The sequence below is a fragment of the Octopus bimaculoides genome, chromosome 5 (genome assembly GCF_001194135.2).
Source record: "Octopus bimaculoides isolate UCB-OBI-ISO-001 chromosome 5, ASM119413v2, whole genome shotgun sequence".
Taxonomy (NCBI): domain Eukaryota; kingdom Metazoa; phylum Mollusca; class Cephalopoda; order Octopoda; family Octopodidae; genus Octopus; species Octopus bimaculoides.
This window is the reverse complement of record NC_068985.1, coordinates 16,555,864-16,572,683: the sequence shown is the minus strand read 5'-3', so window position 1 is coordinate 16,572,683 and position 16,820 is coordinate 16,555,864. Positions and strand designations below refer to the sequence as shown.

General features: G+C 35.3%; 1 protein-coding gene across 3 annotated transcripts in view; it reads right to left on the bottom strand.

The window, feature by feature from the left end:
- LOC106868452 (protein transport protein Sec31A) overlaps positions 1 to 16,820 on the bottom strand; it is a 58,759-nt gene that overhangs the window by 22,923 nt on the left and 19,016 nt on the right. For 2 of the 3 annotated variants that reach the window (XM_052968152.1, XM_052968154.1), the window contains exons 9-21: positions 15,145 to 15,297; positions 13,425 to 13,547; positions 11,325 to 11,576; positions 10,214 to 10,288; positions 8,701 to 8,784; positions 7,358 to 7,420; positions 6,997 to 7,165; positions 5,938 to 6,116; positions 4,970 to 5,096; positions 3,453 to 3,595; positions 2,130 to 2,300; positions 1,581 to 1,961; positions 53 to 218 (exon numbers count right to left, since the gene is read on the bottom strand). In XM_052968152.1, coding sequence (XP_052824112.1) covers positions 53 to 218; positions 1,581 to 1,961; positions 2,130 to 2,300; positions 3,453 to 3,595; positions 4,970 to 5,096; positions 5,938 to 6,116; positions 6,997 to 7,165; positions 7,358 to 7,420; positions 8,701 to 8,784; positions 10,214 to 10,288; positions 11,325 to 11,576; positions 13,425 to 13,547; positions 15,145 to 15,297 — 2,086 coding nt within the window. The remainder of the gene's footprint in view (positions 1 to 52; positions 219 to 1,580; positions 1,962 to 2,129; positions 2,301 to 3,452; positions 3,596 to 4,969; positions 5,097 to 5,937; positions 6,117 to 6,996; positions 7,166 to 7,357; positions 7,421 to 8,700; positions 8,785 to 10,213; positions 10,289 to 11,324; positions 11,577 to 13,424; positions 13,548 to 15,144; positions 15,298 to 16,820) is intronic. The other variant, XM_052968153.1, reaches the window with a different exon arrangement.

Below are 16,820 nucleotides of genomic sequence, written 5' to 3'. Positions count from 1 at the left end.
AGAGAGAGAGAGAGAGAGAGAGAGAGAGAGAGAGAGATAGTAAAGATCTTACCTTTAGACATTGGGGCACCAGTTGACGGAGCCATCATAGAACTCATATGTGTTGGATAAGATGGAATTTGTGGTGCAGCAGCTGAACCATTCGTACTAGGATACTGATTTTGTCCAAAATATGAACTAGGGGTAGTTGTAGTTCGAAACTGGCTAATTGCTTGAACCTGAAATGAATTCAAAATGAAAATCAACAATATTAAATGACATTAATCAAATACAGTGTCAACAGAGGTTCTATGAACTCTACTTAATTACTTTAAACTCTGAGGGGTTTATCTTTATTTTCTGTCAGAAGAGAAAAAGTAGTAGTTGTAGTCTTTCCCGGGTATCCGTAACTAATGGAAGGAAGAGGGAAAGTTACTTTGAGATCAGAGACCTGCCCAAATATCCACTAAGGACACTCAGGTGCCAGGTGTTCATATTAAACAGGGTAATGGATTAAGTCTTATCTAAAACACAAATTTTTTTTTTTTTTAATTTTGTGAAACTTTGGCGTAAGATTGAGTTGGACAATATTATATAAATTTAATAAACGATATTCATGATTAATTAATAAGTGTGGGGTTTTTTTTGTGTAAGTTGTCCATTGTTCAAGAATCCATGCTAGAGTTGTCAGAATTTCATTTCACTTACCTATTTGCTTTTCTATGTTAAGTGTAGAGCAGTCTATCAATCACCATAAAACAAACATAAAACATTGTTACCATTTGCTATCATGTTTAAATCATCATCATCATTTAACGTCTATGTTCCATGCTGGCACAGATTTGCTAGACAAAATGCTTAGCAGTATTTTGTCTGTCTTTATGTTCTGAGTTCAAATTCCACCGAGGTTGACTTTGCCTTTCATCCTTCCAGGATTGATAAATTAAGTACCAGTCAAGCACTAGGGATTGATGTAATTGACTAGCCCTCCCTTAACATTTCAGGCCTTGTGCCAATAGGAGAAAGGATTTTATTAATTATGGAATATTGTGAACGTCTGTGAAGGTGATGATAAAATTTTATGTATTAAGAGTGCTCACAATATTACTTAATTAATAAAGTCAATATTTTGTTAGGTGTTAATTCATCATTAATTAATTCATGACTCAATGTCAGTTTGAAATGGTGACATTTATTTCCTGAAATGCTTTTAGAAATGATAGGAATTGCAAAAATATGAAAAATTCACTTCCTCATGACTTAAAAAAAAATTGCTTTCAGGTATAGGTTATGATGAAAGATAGAAAACTAAAACTTCAAATTACAATTTACTTTCAATTATAAATACCAATGATACAAACATACCACTAACATTGGTATCACCAGTTTTAATACCCCCTCCCAACCTCCCACACACATTTAGTTAAGGTGTTTTTTTTTCCTGTTGCCAGATCCTATCAAACTATACAATCTATGACAGCATGGTAAACAAACATTAAATGATGACAGTGATGATGATGAAGATGATGATGGTGATGACGATGGCGATGATGTCAAATATTTCACTGACTTAAATTCAAGAGAAAAAGAAAGTGTAAAACCTCATTAAATTTGACCTGTTGTGAATTCAATCCAAGTCTTTGTTCTTCCTGCTGTTTCTGGAAAGATTGATTCTGTTGCAGGTTTGGCTGGTACAAATTTTGTGGAGCTTGTCCGTAAGCCTGTTGGGGTTGTGATGCTTGATAAGGCTGTTGTTGATGTTGTTGCTGTTGCTGATGATGTTGTTGCTGGTGTTGCTGTTGTAGTTGCTGTTGTTGTTGTAGTTGCTGCTGCTGCTGTTGTAGATGCTGTTGTTGTTGGCCCCTTTGAGCCCCTTCTGGAAGGATTTCTACTTTTTGAAACGGGAAAGCTGGTTGTTGCACACCAGCTACATTCCCATTGAGAGCATGAAACAAACGGTCCTTCATTGAATCTAGGGCAGGCTGGTAACAGAAAAAAAATTACATGAATAAGAACAAATAATTACAAACAAAACCTAAAATAAAATTTATAATTTATAACTTTCAGACAGAAACAATACTATAAATCAACATTCCATTTTTACTAAAGAAGATACGGTTAATTAAAATTTTTTAAAAGTTCATAATTACCCCTGGAAATGAGTTCATGTAATTAATGGCAGTATTCAAATTTCCTTGTGCAGCAAGAATTGAGGCATATTTGCAAAGTTTATCGGCAACTAATCCTTCTTTTATTGGTATTTCTTGGCCTTGAGAAAATTCAACAGCTTTGCGTAATAACATGACTTTTTCAACCAGGTCCTAAAATGGAAAGAAATGGAATAGTCAATTGTTCAGTCTATTACAGTTAGATAATTTGAAATAGAAAGATTCATACATTTGTTCCTGTCCCTCTTTCCTACTTTAGCCTCTCTACATCTGGTACAAAGCCACTTTCCTCAATACTAGTCTCACCCTGTGAGGTGGGGGGAGTGTTGTGGATTAATTAGGGCCTTGCAGATTACTTAATGACCCCATTGGTACTGGTACTATGCAAAAAACAGTAGACTCTGTAAAGTGGTTAGCATTAGGAAGAGCATCCAGCTGCAGAAATCTTGCTAAACTGACACTGAAGACTAACACAGCCTTAATGGATCCTGGTTGGATTTTATTAGTGGCTCCAACTCATACCAGCATGGGACACAAACATTAAATGATGGTGATGCTAAAAGGTTACAGTAAATTTTCAAAAGAATATAAAAAAAGTAGTTTTTTTTTTCTTTTCTTTTTGCATTACTTTTTTATTCAGAGTTACTTCTCCTCTAAAAGGATTGCCTTTGTGTGACCCGCAGAGTCTACATCTTTTCTGTGTGATTTGTTTGGAATACTCAACATTTTAGTTGGATCACCTATACTATAACGGAGAATCTCGCATCTCCATATGTTGGGAGGAGGTTTAACTACTAATTGAAGGGCCATGCTAGTGCCACCTGACTGGCTTCTGTGCCAGTATCACATAAAAAGTACCATCCGAATGTGGTTGATGCCAGTGCCCCTTCACTGGTTCCCGTGCTAGTGGCACATAAAAAGCACCATCCAAACGTGGTCGATGCTAGGGCCCCCTCACTGGCTCCCGTGCTGGTGACATGTAAAAAGCACCATCCAAACATGGTCAGTTCCAATTCCCTGCTGACTGTCTCCCGTGCCAGTGGCATGTAAAAAGCACCATCCAAATGTGGTCAATGCCAGTGTCCCCTGACTGGCTCCTGTGCTGGTAACATGTAAAATGCACCATCCAAACATGGTCAATGCCAGTGTCCCCTGACTGGCTACTGTGCCAGTGACACATAAAAAGCACCTGCTACACTCTCAGAGTGGTTAGCATTAGGAAGGGCATCAAATTTTTTCCTTTTTCCTGCAATTTCTGACAAATTGAAAAAAAAATATATAAAATCCTTCATCAATTATACTAACCTGAAGAGCTGAGGGCTCACTTGCATTCTGTGAATTTTGTTGCCAATTTTCAACAAGTTTTTCAACATTTCCTGAACAAATATAACACAAACTAGCATAGACTGATGATTCCTTCTCAGCTTCAAGTCGACTTCCCAAGGAATCTAAAGCAAAAAAGAAAAAAAATTGGTAGACAAGAATTTAAAACTATTTTATTCAATTTTTTAAATTTTGCATTTCATTATATTTTAATTATTGCAAACAAAGAAATGAGAAGAGATACAAAATCTAATTTAGCTGTGAGAGTTAATCTGAAAATTAAATTGAAATTGGAAATTTAGAAATTTTATATTAAAGAATTAGAAATAGGTACTGGGGCCATATCAAAAGCACCCATATTGGTGTCACACAAAAAGTGCCTGTGCTGGTGTCAAGTAAAAAGCCCCAGTACACTTTGCAAAGTGGTTGGTGTTAGGAAAGGATTCAGTCATAGAAACCTTGCCAAAACAGACAATTGTATCTTGGTGCAGCTCTCTGGCTTGCCAGCTTTTGTCAAACTGTCCAACCCATGCCAACATGGAAAACAGATGCTAAATGCTGATGATGATGATGTATGAGCTAACAAGGGAGCCTACACAGGTCAAATTTCACTCAAACTACACCCTACCATCTTAAAAAGAAAGTACATATTAGATAATGTAGTCCAAAATAATATAGTGTCTGATAAAAGATAAGGTAATCAAGACTTTGATTATAGGTTTGTTTAATCATAAGAGACATGAGGACCAACTGCAACAACATAAAGTATTTCAGAATATTTAAAAAAAATGAAGGTATGCAATATGATCAAGAAGTTCACTTTGTAACCATATAGTTTTGAGTTCAATCCTAGTGCATAGCACCTTGGGCAAATATCTTCTAATAGAGACCTAGGCTGAGTGATGTTTTGTGAGTGAATTTGGTAGATAAAAAACACTCAGTCTGTGTGTGTGTGGAGAGATGTACGTGTATGGGTGAGTGCATGCATGTGTCTGATGTTTTCCTTTGTCTTGACGTTTTCAGGGTCACCAAACAAAGTGACCAATCAGACAAATGGTGTCACTTATTTGCAATCTTTCATGAAAACATGCCCAGCTATTGGGTTGCTGGTTTTTCGAAGAACTATGGGAAATATTGCCTCATTTAGAGACAGATGCGGGTTGGTAATAGGAAAAGCATGTAACAATAGAAAACCTACCTCAACAAGTTTCATCAGGCCCAACAAATATGGAAGAGTAACTGTTAAAACAATAATGATGCGGGTGACATGTAAAAACACCCACTACACTCTCTGAGTGGTTGGCGTTAGGAAGGGCATCCAGCTGTAGAAACTCTGCCAAATTAGATTGGAGCCTGGTGTTGCCATCCGGTTTCACCAGTCCTCAGTCAAATCGTCCAACCCATGCTAGCATGGAAAGCGGACGTTAAACGATGATGATGATGATGATGGTGATGAACACTAAAGAAAAGTCAAGTAAATAATTGAAATTATAACTGACCACATAGAAAAGAGAATTCTTCTGGAGACGTATATGTTATGAGTACAGCTAGAGCTTCTTTCCAGTTGTCCAAGTTACAGGTTTGAATGACATGATTCCAGTCATGAGTCACAACTGATGAAATTAACTGAAGAAGAAGAACAGAATAACCATTATCAAATCAGCATATTTTCTTTTATATATAAAAATCAACAATTAAAAAAATATATACTGGGAACAAAATGAAAGAAATTGACCTTTGGTCTTATTCTATTATAATCCTAATTCTGCATAACACTAATTTAATTTTGATGTTGAATTCAACAATTTGCAAAAAGATGGCAACAGCTCTCATGTAAAATGCCCAAATGGACATGGGTAATATAGTTTTTACCACCTTTGAAAAATAAAAATTGCCATGTATCTCCTCTATAGCAAGACACTTTTGCTTGTCACCCTGTCATACTTCAGCCTCTCAACATCTGGCATAAAGTCAGCTCCATCTCTCTCAAACATTCATCCTACTTAGTCAAGTTTTTAAAAATTATATTTTATATTTTTCTACACCTTTCCCTGTTTTGTTTTTCTGTCTAGCAAATTACTTGGCAACCTCAATAGTGCCAGTGGCACAACAAAAAAACAACACCCATTACACACTGTAAAGTGGTTGGCGTTAAAAAGGGCATCCAGGAATAGAACCCATGCCAAATCTGACACTAGATGCTGGCACAGCCCTGTAGCTTGCTGGATCCTGTCAAACCACCCAACTCATATCAGCATGAGAAACAGAAAAAAAAAAAGATGATGACAGCCATTTAAAATGAGGCCAGGTCAATTGAACACACAGTTGCCAAATAAAGATGTTTGCAGTATTACCAAAACGCTGCTTTCAATGATATTGATTCCTACACACTGGTGCATAGCAATGGTACATAGTAATGCCCCATTTTTATGGGATGTTATCATGCTGAATATGAAAGTTGGCTTACTCGGCTTAAAGAACTGTGATTAGTGCTGAAATATTTATTCTGTGTACGCCGAAGCAAATCAGGACCACCGGCTATGGCAAGTAAAATAGCTTCAGCCATTTGATTTTCATGAAGACACATCTCTACTGCAGCTTCAAAATTACCCATTAATAATGCTTGACTAAGCAAACCATTTGCATCTGAAATAAAAAGAATTATTACTTTGTAATTATTAATGCATCTTATTCAAAATATACATAGCCAGTTATGCAACAGAAATCAGCAAACTGGATTATCCTATTTCATAAATGTTATTGGATGGATCGATCGATCACAAATGTTATTTTGGGATATATTCATTGAACTTTGATAATCTAACAGAAAAAATCGATTCTGTATAGCGATATGAACAATGAATTATATGTAAACTATATATTTCTTTCAATACTATTTTACTGATTGTATTTAGAAGAACTTTAAAAAAAGGGCAATCATTTAGAGGACAAAATCATTAAAAAGAAACTTCAACATCACTAAATTGAGTCAAGTGATTGGGGAATTGATTCAAAATATTTGCTAACATGATAACTTTGATCTGACTGTAGAAGTGTGTGGCTTACAGATAAACGTATTCTATAGAAAAATGACAACTGAATTTAACAGAACAAATTAATTCAGCGACTTTGATAATCACCTCAAAATGTCTATGATGAATATGATTATCACACACAATAAGAAACAGCTCGCGTATAAGTACAAAACTTTTAAAGGGGTAAATGTAAATAGATTATACAGAGCTGTGGGCAAACTGCATAAAGGTTTGTTAATGTCAAAGTTAAAAAGAATAATATGAATAATGATAAAGGGGGTTGACAGTGTGGAAAAATAAAGCATTTGCTGCTGAAATTGCAGTGATCAAAGTATTCACAATTTCAATGAAGTAAACTAATATCATCCAATAATTTTGAATGAATTTCATTATGAGAATGAAATTATGCAAATATATATAGTTTAAAAAAACTTCAAGAAACATTTCTATTTCTTTATCATCATGTAATAAATATAAGACAATACACAAACCTGAATTAGTGGATATTGTGAGGGGAGTTCTTGAGCTTGATGTATCTGATAAACTTGAATGAGCTGGAATAGGCAATGGGGATTGTGATCCAGATAGATTCCGTTGTTGCAAGGTAATATCTTCAAATAACGAAGATGCTTCAGATGGTTCTCCAATACTGTTAGGAGTCTGCGAAGAAAACCATATTGAAATAAGACATTCAATTGCTTAAAATTCCAATATATATAAAAGATTTGAAATGTATTTAAAGAGCAGTGAATTAAAAATCTGTTAGACTTGGATCTCTTTCTCTCTTTATGAAAAGATTTTTTTGCCTTAGAGCTTACATAGCCTTATGTTTCTGAAAGAATATTACAATACCTTTGAACCAACACTAGGGGAACCTTGACCACTCAGAGACAAACCACCCTGTCCTAAGGAATCCTGAAATCAAAACAAAATTATTCAAACATATATAAACACACATTACATTTGTGTAAACATACTTTACATTTATATAAACATACATCTCTGTAAGTAGCCAAACTGGCAAGTACAAGTAAACACATACATACAAGCACTTGTAACCAGTTATATGTGTAAAGACATTTACACTCACATAAGCTGAAACTTGTCAACTATCAGTGTTTTCGTAATCAATTTGAAAATCCATTGCATGGGTGATTAGCCCATTCAACTTCAACTTGGCCAGATTTACCTGTTTCCAAATGTAGCGAAAAGTGCTTTACAGTGGAATCCGGATGGATATAGAAAGAGGGGTAGGCCTAAGAACTTGTGGCGTAAATCAACACAAAAGGAACTAGAGAAAGGGGGACATTCATGGCAGAGTATAAGTACAGAAGCGAGAATTTATGCGACGTGGAATTCAATTATAAGTGGCCTATACTCCGCGTTGGAGGGTTAAAGGCAAGAAAGAAAGAAACTGAAACTACAAACAATTAAAAACAAAGGTCTAAGAAGCTTACAAATATCATAGAAACATATGACCATATTTGGTTAATTTAGCTAATATGGTTTACAGTCCTTTCACATTGAAAGCATCAATTCTTATCTGATCACTAATGGCAACACCAAACTCACTTAGTACTTAGATGAGCAACCACTTCAGAATGGAAAATCTAAATATTATAAGCACAATCTCTAGGTGCTGGCATGGCTGTGTGGTTAAGGTCTTCATTTCACAACCATACAGTTTAGGATTCAACTCATGTGCATGGTACCGAGGGCAAAGTATTATCTACTACAGCATCAGGTTGATCAATGCTTTGTAAGTGAGATTTGGTAGATGGAAACAGCACAGAAGCCTGTTGTATTGTGTTTGTGTGCATGTGTACAAACCCACACATAATTGCATTGATGCATTGACACTGCTTTGGCAGTGAAGAAGCCAGCTTATGTCCCACAAAAACAATACGTTCTGCAGCTAAGTAATTTGATGTGGTGAAGGCAAGTGGAATAAAATACCTTACTTGAAAATAAGTAAGGATTTGCACCAGAAATAGCATCTGGCCATAGAATGCATTATCAAGAAATCCAACCAAGTATGGAAAAAACAGATTTAAGAACAATGATAAGGAATGTCAATTATAAAATTCTGCAAAGGTTTATTGAAATGATATAATCTAAAATTTCAACTAACAATTTACTATTTTCATAAAAAAATATCAAATGCCACAACATGTACAATAAATTATTCAACTTACAGTATTCAAGAGTGACATTTTCTGAGCCAGTTCTGCAGCATTTACACCTTGTTGATCCTCATTCAGGCTTACATGCTTCAATACCTACAGAAACAAATAAGTATTTTAAATCTTAAGTATGAGGTAAATACTGTCTGGTATTAAAAGTAACATTTTGGGAAAGATATATTTTAATGTGACAATGTGTGGTTATGGATAGAATCACCTCCAATGGATGGTAACATGTAGAAATATCCATGATCATAACAGCCATAAATACATTACAAATGTAGCAATGTGCACTAGAATGGCATGATAGTTACTTAGTAAAGCTCTGTATAAATATTATTTTACTTCTCCATGATCCCCTAGTTGTTATTTAGCCCCAAATAAAGTCTGATTGAATAGACCTGTGATCAAAAGTATTCCAACAATGACCATCCCATCATTTTAGAGGCATCTAAGATTACCATTGTTTAATGTGTCCACTTTTTAAGATGACGCTGTGTTAAGGAAAATCGGTCTGCTTTTTATAACAGCATCAGTGACCAGAGGGGCTTCTTCTAGTTGGCTCTACCAGTAAATACAACAGATAAAAACACTGGGAAAATTTCACCTGGGATTGAAATGAAATTGCCTTTTTTAGCCTTCACAACAGTAACACATATGTTTGTGTTCAGTATAGGAGAGAACTTTATAAAGGCTTTATAAAAGTGTGAGGTATAAAGTAATATCTCAAGAATGGTATCTGGGTCTTTCAAAATCAGGCACCCTCATTGACACCCAGTTGATGAAGCCAAGGTTGGGTCCAGTTAACACTGCCCCTTCCAGAGCTCACAAAATATATTTACATTCATCTGAACTGTAGCTATCCTAAATAAATATTATTGAAATATATAGCTTATTTTCTTGTTTATCATTTTTTTAATTTATTTTATTTTCTTTTGTGGGATATACAAATTGCACTAGAAAGTGATAAACTTATAACCCTAAGGTCCACATCCTAATGCAAATATTGCATGGTTTGAATCAGAATACACTATTCTATTTGTGTCATTCTATTGATCCATTCTGGGTAATAAGTTATTTGTGCAAGAAAATAGAAGCCACTAAAATGTAAAATCTAGAACAAACGTCTGAATTTGAAAATACACTCATCAATCAATTCCTAAATCAGAATATATTTTAAATTTTATAATTTCACAAAAAAGTAATCACTTTATTTCTATGAATTTGGAATGGATTCGTATATCTCTGGTATAATGATGGGAGACAAATAGATGTGTAAAAGAGATATGACATATGAGAATAATTAACTGAAATAGGATATTTAATTATTTTAATGTGAAGTAAAATAGGTAATATGTACACTGACTATGAAGTTATCAAAGTTACTGCATATCTAAATTGTATGAGTTGAAACCCCAAATTATGGCGTTCCTTTTTGTTACTTATAAATTTCATTCTTGTAGTTGTAAAGTTGCAGAAAGACCAAAGTATAGAAATCAAGAAAGAATTTTCTCAGAAAACTTACATTTTTGGCAAGTTCATTTTTATTATAACCAAGCAACTGAAGGAATTTAGACCTTGGATCTTCTTCAAAGTTTGACTGAAATTACACATTTATAAAAAATAACTATAACAAAAGATTTAATTTCAGAGGAATTATATTTGAATTCAGTAATTATAATATACATGGTTTTGTAAACTGGTCTTTGAATGTGCGTAGGTTCATAGTGATATCAGAGGGACTGTGACACTAGCAACCATTGACACTGCCAGAGGGCAATGTAGAGTAGAGGAGGAATCTCTGTCTGGTACCATCATCATCATCATTTAACGTCCGCTTTCCTTGCTAGAATGGGTTGGACGATTTGACTGGGGACTGGCGAACCAGATGGCTACACTAGACTCCAATCTGATCTAGCATAACCAATAGTATGATAAAATAAAGCCAGGCCATGCTGTAAAATAATCGGTAATAGGAAGAGCATCCAGAGGTAAAAGCCATGCCAACAAAATGAAGGAAAGCCCCTTATCTACAAGAAGAGTAATTCTGAATTAAAAATCTGATGCAAGAGAGAAAGGACTTTTTAGTTCTGTCACAGACTCTCTCTCTCTCTCTCTTTAGTGCCAGTGGCATGTTAAAAAGCACTTAGTTCATTCTGTAGGAAGGGCATCAAGCTGTAAAATAAATGCCACAAAACATGACATACATGACAAAGACGGATAGTTTTCTCTGTTGCTGTGTATGGCAGATGATGAAGAAGACCCATCCCAACCATGCCAACATAGAAAAGAAAAGAAAAAAAATACAATGATAATGATGGCACATCATAGAATGAGTGCAGACACTACATGGCATAAGGAATATGGGCAAAATGCATGAAATTCCTCTTTATTAACAAACAAGATGTTTAATACTGTAGTTTGTTGTACAGGATGTGATACAAACTAGCCATTTGATGCTTTCCCAATACAAATTTGTACTGGAAGAAAATACAAAAGAAAAAGAAAAAAAAGAAGCAAACAGACAATTTAAACAATCTATGTTGACACTAGCCACCTAATATTTAAGGGCCAACAAAGATTAGCAATAATGGTGTGAAGCAAAAATAACAGAAATATTTGTTTAAATGACAAACCTTGAGAAACATCCAGATGTTTTGTTCCATAGAATCAACACTATTCTCAGCTTTCATTGAACAAAATTCCACAATTTCGTTTTTATTTAAAGCATTTTGAAGCTGGTTCGATCGATGTAACAAATCTGTCTCTGTAACAACTTGACTGATACAAACAATTCGAGATTGGTTTTGCATTTGTGTAGCTGCAGGAGATTGGTTGGGATTGACATTTCCTCGAATGTGTTCAAAAGTTATCAGCTTACCACCGAACTGAAAACAAGCAAATATTAATTCTTTATCATCTTTTTTTAATTAGAAAAACAAAAAGAGACTAAAAATTGTTTAAAATGGAAAATAACAGAAATTTATTATAAAACCCTTGTCCATTTCTTTATATTTGCTGGTGTGGCTGTGTGGTAGGAAGTTTGCTTCCTAGTCACATTGTTTTGGGTTCAACTTCACTGCATGACACCTTGGGTAAGTACCTTCAACAGTAGTACTGAGCTAATCAAAGCCTTTTGAGGTGTGTGTGTGCATAAGTACACACACATACACATACATATAAGTGGTAAGGAAGTCTCTCAAACTCTGTTGTAAGGGACTTTGTTTATAAAGCACTAGGTTTTCTTCTTTGTGTTTATATCCTGCATCAGTGAAAAGTCATTCAAGCGAGATCATTGCCAGTGCCGCTGGACTGGCTCCTGTGCAGGTGGCACGTAAAATACAGCATTTTGAGCGTGGCCGTTGCCAGTACCGCCTGACTGGCCTTCGTGCCAGTGGCACGTAAAATCACCCACTACACTCTCAGAGTGGTTGGCATTAGGAAGGGCATCCAGCTGTAGAAACTCTGCCAAATCAGATTGGAGCCTAGTGTAGCCACCTGGTTCGCCAGTCCTCAGTCAAATCGTCCGACCCATGCTAGCATGGAAAGCGGACGTATGATGATGATGATGATGATTTGTCAGAAACTATGATAAACACAAGCTGTTTATATCATTAGTTCCCTTGTGTATGTTTCACCATTGCAGTTTTTTGCATCTCTGCATTGGATGTTCCAAGAGCAAATGGATGCTGAACCACACAGGTCATTAGGGAACAACTTATTGCATTATGTTACAAAGATGAAGCCCCTTGAAAATGCCTAGTAACCACATCACTATACAGGAAGTGCACTACATGATGATACTCTATGTTGAGTTTTAAACTCACTGGCAGCAGTCGTACATCTAAATGTACACACAAAATATACTACATACACACACACACACACACACACATAAGCACTGTGAACAGATTTGGTAGATGGAAACTGAAAGAATACTGTCATAATATGTGTGTGTGTGTGTGTGTGTGTGTGAGTGTGTCTACTGTCATGTTTGCACTCACTTCTATAAAAGTCATGAGCTACAAGCAATGATTAGTCTCTTCTTCAACTTTTGAAGGCTTACGAAGGGATCTCTTACTTGAAAAACAGGAAGGGTATCAAGTTGCAAAACAAGGCTTCAATAAGTCATTTGTCTAACCCATGCTAGCATGAGAAAAAGAATGTAAACACAAACATATGTGTGCACACACAGTGATCTTTCAGTTGTCACCTACCAAATTCCACACAAAAACACTAAAGTAGAAGATAATTGCCCAAAATGCCACATAATTCTTGATCACACAGTCATAAAAGTTTCAACTGTTCAAGGAAGGAGATTGGGACATTTACAATATTCTGACCTTTTTTTTTTTTTAGTATTAACAACAGAAATAGTTAGAAAGAGTGACAAAAGTTTAAATAATGTCTATTGCCAGACTTGTACAAAAAGATGGTACTTTTTTTATATTATGAAAATTTAGAAACTTAAAGAAATAGTAAGTAAATTATATTTAATGGTGGAACTCAAAGTAGATAAAGTGATAGATAATGGCATGTAGAATATTAAGTTAAAAGAAACCCTTGGATGGATACTTCAAGTTCCACAATATAAAAATAACTGCAGGTACTGTTGTTAAAAGGATCAATGAAACCAATATAAAATAGCCAACACAATCAGCACAAGACTTATTCAAAGGTAAAGTAATTAACAAAAGACAAACACAGCAGCATAAAAATAGATTAATAATCCTTACCCCAAATGTTGCTCCAACAGGTTTGCATAGCCATTTGGGGGGTTTTTGCAATGGAATGATGACTGGTGCAGTATGTGATGAAGATTGGTCAGGAAACACATTAGTATTAAATGATTCAGCAACCTAGACAGATGAAAAAAAAAGTAGATCAGATATTAACATTGAAGATAGAAAAGTATTTTTTATATGCACATAATTTATATCAGACCATCAATTATCAATAATTCCTACCATATCAGCAAGCATTGTTTGGAACATTACATGTAAAGTTACTTGATCAGTTTGATCTCAGTTTTAATGTTTTAACATTTCTTTGACTAATCTTCTCATTAACTATTCTCTTCTCCTTTGCATCTTTTATTTTTACTTGCTTCAGTCATTGGATTGCTGACCACATGAGTTAAGATTAGGGCATCCAGCCGTAGAAATCATGCCAAAACAGATGACTGGAGCCTGGTGCATCCCTCCAGCTTACCAGCTCCTGTCAAACCGTCCAACCCATGCCAGCACGGAAAATGGATGCCAAATGATGATGGTGAGTCAATGATGTCACCAACATTGCTGTGTAGTGCCATATGAAACACATTCTTCATTGTAATTAAAGCAGAAAACAAGTAATGCTGGTGCTTTTTAACTTTACAGAGAGGCATCACATGTATTCAAATGAATCATACAAATATCCAAATCTTTTAAGCTACTCAATTAATAAAATTATCATCATAATTTTTTTAAAGTTTGTTTTCATAAACATTATCAACACTTTTTACAATTTGCTTTTTCCAAGAAGACAAAAACATTTTGCTGCTAACAAATGTAATAACTTCCCAAGCTTCTTTCACTCATTCCTTACCTCAGTTCATTACAAGCACATCCAACATTAATTAAATTATCTAAGTAATTGTAACTAGAAACTATGTCATCTACTGAGCTTTATTCTATAGGTTCTGCTACAGCTAATTACAGCTAATTACATCTATTACATCTCAAGTCTTGGTTCTCTATCAGCCTAAAAAAGCTTCCACTATTCCTTTATTACAAGTAACCCATTACTTGTAATAAATGCACAGCATCAAATTCCTTCTTACTTTCTACAAATCAAGCAAAACCAATTTTCAAATGGCACTAATCAATTCATATGACCTAGACAGAGTCCTTATGACCGATCTAGGAGACACTAATTCCAAATAAGAACTGAAATGGATTGTGACAACCACCAAACCTATGTCAATAAAGAAAGTGAATGTATGTCAATAAAGAAAGTGAATGTAATATAAAGATAGCAATGACTGGGATTTTATGTTCTCTCTTGCTAACAAGCACTTTGTTTTTTTACATGTTGACCTTTAGGTTTACATTAAAAAATTTTCAGCAACTCTTTCAGAGATTCTGCAATGAGAGCCAAATTACAAGCATATAGAATGAACTAAGTGCAACTAGTCCTGAACATGGTTTCCTTAAGGAGTATAATGAACAGAAGGGGGTGAAAGAGCAGAGATATGGTGGACACCAGCCTGTCCTCTGTAAACTTTGTTAACCCTTACTCTGAAAACAACACACATATAATACTTGCATCTACATTTAGTGTTTCCTGATCAAAAGGTCCAAAGTGAGGAGGGTTTTTTCTTTTTTTATATAAGACTGTCTCTTGCTGTTGAAAAAAAACTGATGTGAAAACATTTGGACACCCAACCCGTCTACAGCCATTACATAATAGTATTACCTTGTTGGTTGGTTGACAGGGATGTCCTCCACCCATCAAAGAAAAGATGCTGACATGTCCATCAAATGAAGCGCTTGAAATAATTCCAGGATTTCGAGGGCACCATTGGACATCAAAACTCCACTGATTACTGGTTTCTAGTTCACATACAACCTAAAAACAGAACAAAGATTTTAAAAAACTTAAAGTCAAATTATACAATACAATATTATGTAATAAAGTAACAGATTTTCTGGAAATATATACAACCTAAAATAGGAGTTAATTTTAAAAGTGTAACAAATATTAATTTCACACCCATGCTGGCCCCACATGAAGCACCCATGCCAGCACCATGTATAGAGCACCTGTGCCAGTGTCATGCATAAAGCACTTGTGTTGGTGTTACGTACAAACCACCTGTGCTAGTCATCATCATCATCATCATCATCATCATCCAGTGTTTTAAATCCAGGGTTTGTCCCCGTTAACAGGGGTGGCTGGATCTACCTCAATGCCATAGCAACTGAGGTAGGCAGGTGCAGCCCACCTCAACCTTTGTGCGGGCTGGTGCCCATTCTCCTTTGCTATCATGAGGCTTTTTTGGAGCTGGATTTTCTACGGAGAGCATGTCCTTGCTTACCCTCCAACCTCAGTTTCTAGATGTGAGTGGTCATGAGACCAAGGCCTCTACCACAATTTTTAAGAAATGTGGTGTAAAACTAGCTCAAGAAGGCAGGGACGCTACTCCCTGAGACCCCTTTTGGAGCCCCCTACTCTGTCATGTAAAAAGCACCCAGTACACTCTGTAAGGTGGTTGGCATTAGGAAGGGCATCTAACCGTAGAAACTAAGCCAAAACAGATGAGTGGAACCTGGTGCAGCCCTCTAGTTTACCAGCTCCTGTTAAACCATCCAACCCATGCCAGCATGGAAAACAGACGTTAAATGATGATGATGATGATGATGACATGCTAAAACTCAAAAATAAAGACTGCATCATTGCAAATGATATTGAGAAATTAGTGGCAGAGTGTTTAATATCTCCAATCACTGATGTAAAAGCCATTATTTTAAACTAGAGTGTTAGCCATCAGATGCCAAGTAACTTTGGAAGTATACTTTTGCTACAAAGGGCAATATCAGGAATTATGGTATACATATAATTTAACTTGAACAAATTTCTTGGTGCTTATACAAAATGCTGAAATGAATACTAATTTTCAAATGAAAAATATTTATCACCTTACATAAAAATGAAATATAACAAATTTTACATTTGTTTAACTTCTCCAACAACAAATCTTGCACTTACTACCTCCTCTCCTCCTTTGTCACTACGACAGTGTGTGTGTGTGTGTGTGTGTGTGTGTGTTCCTTTACTCATTGCCTGTGATCAAGTCTTGTATGTGCACTCATTCTGCACCTCTTATGTTAGCTCTCTCTGTATCTCTTTCTCCTTCTTTCTAAAGCATGACTGGAGAAATCAAGCAACTAACCAACCAACATTTATATTGGCTATTGTTAAATAAAGACGTATACATGTTTTACAGAGGTTTCTATTTACTAAAAAATAACTACTGGAAAAAAAAAAAATTTTTGGCAAACTGTGAAATTTGAATAGCTTTATGACAAAATGCTATTAAGACAATTCATTATTTAAGAAATGATATTATTTATCTATTTCATAATAAATTT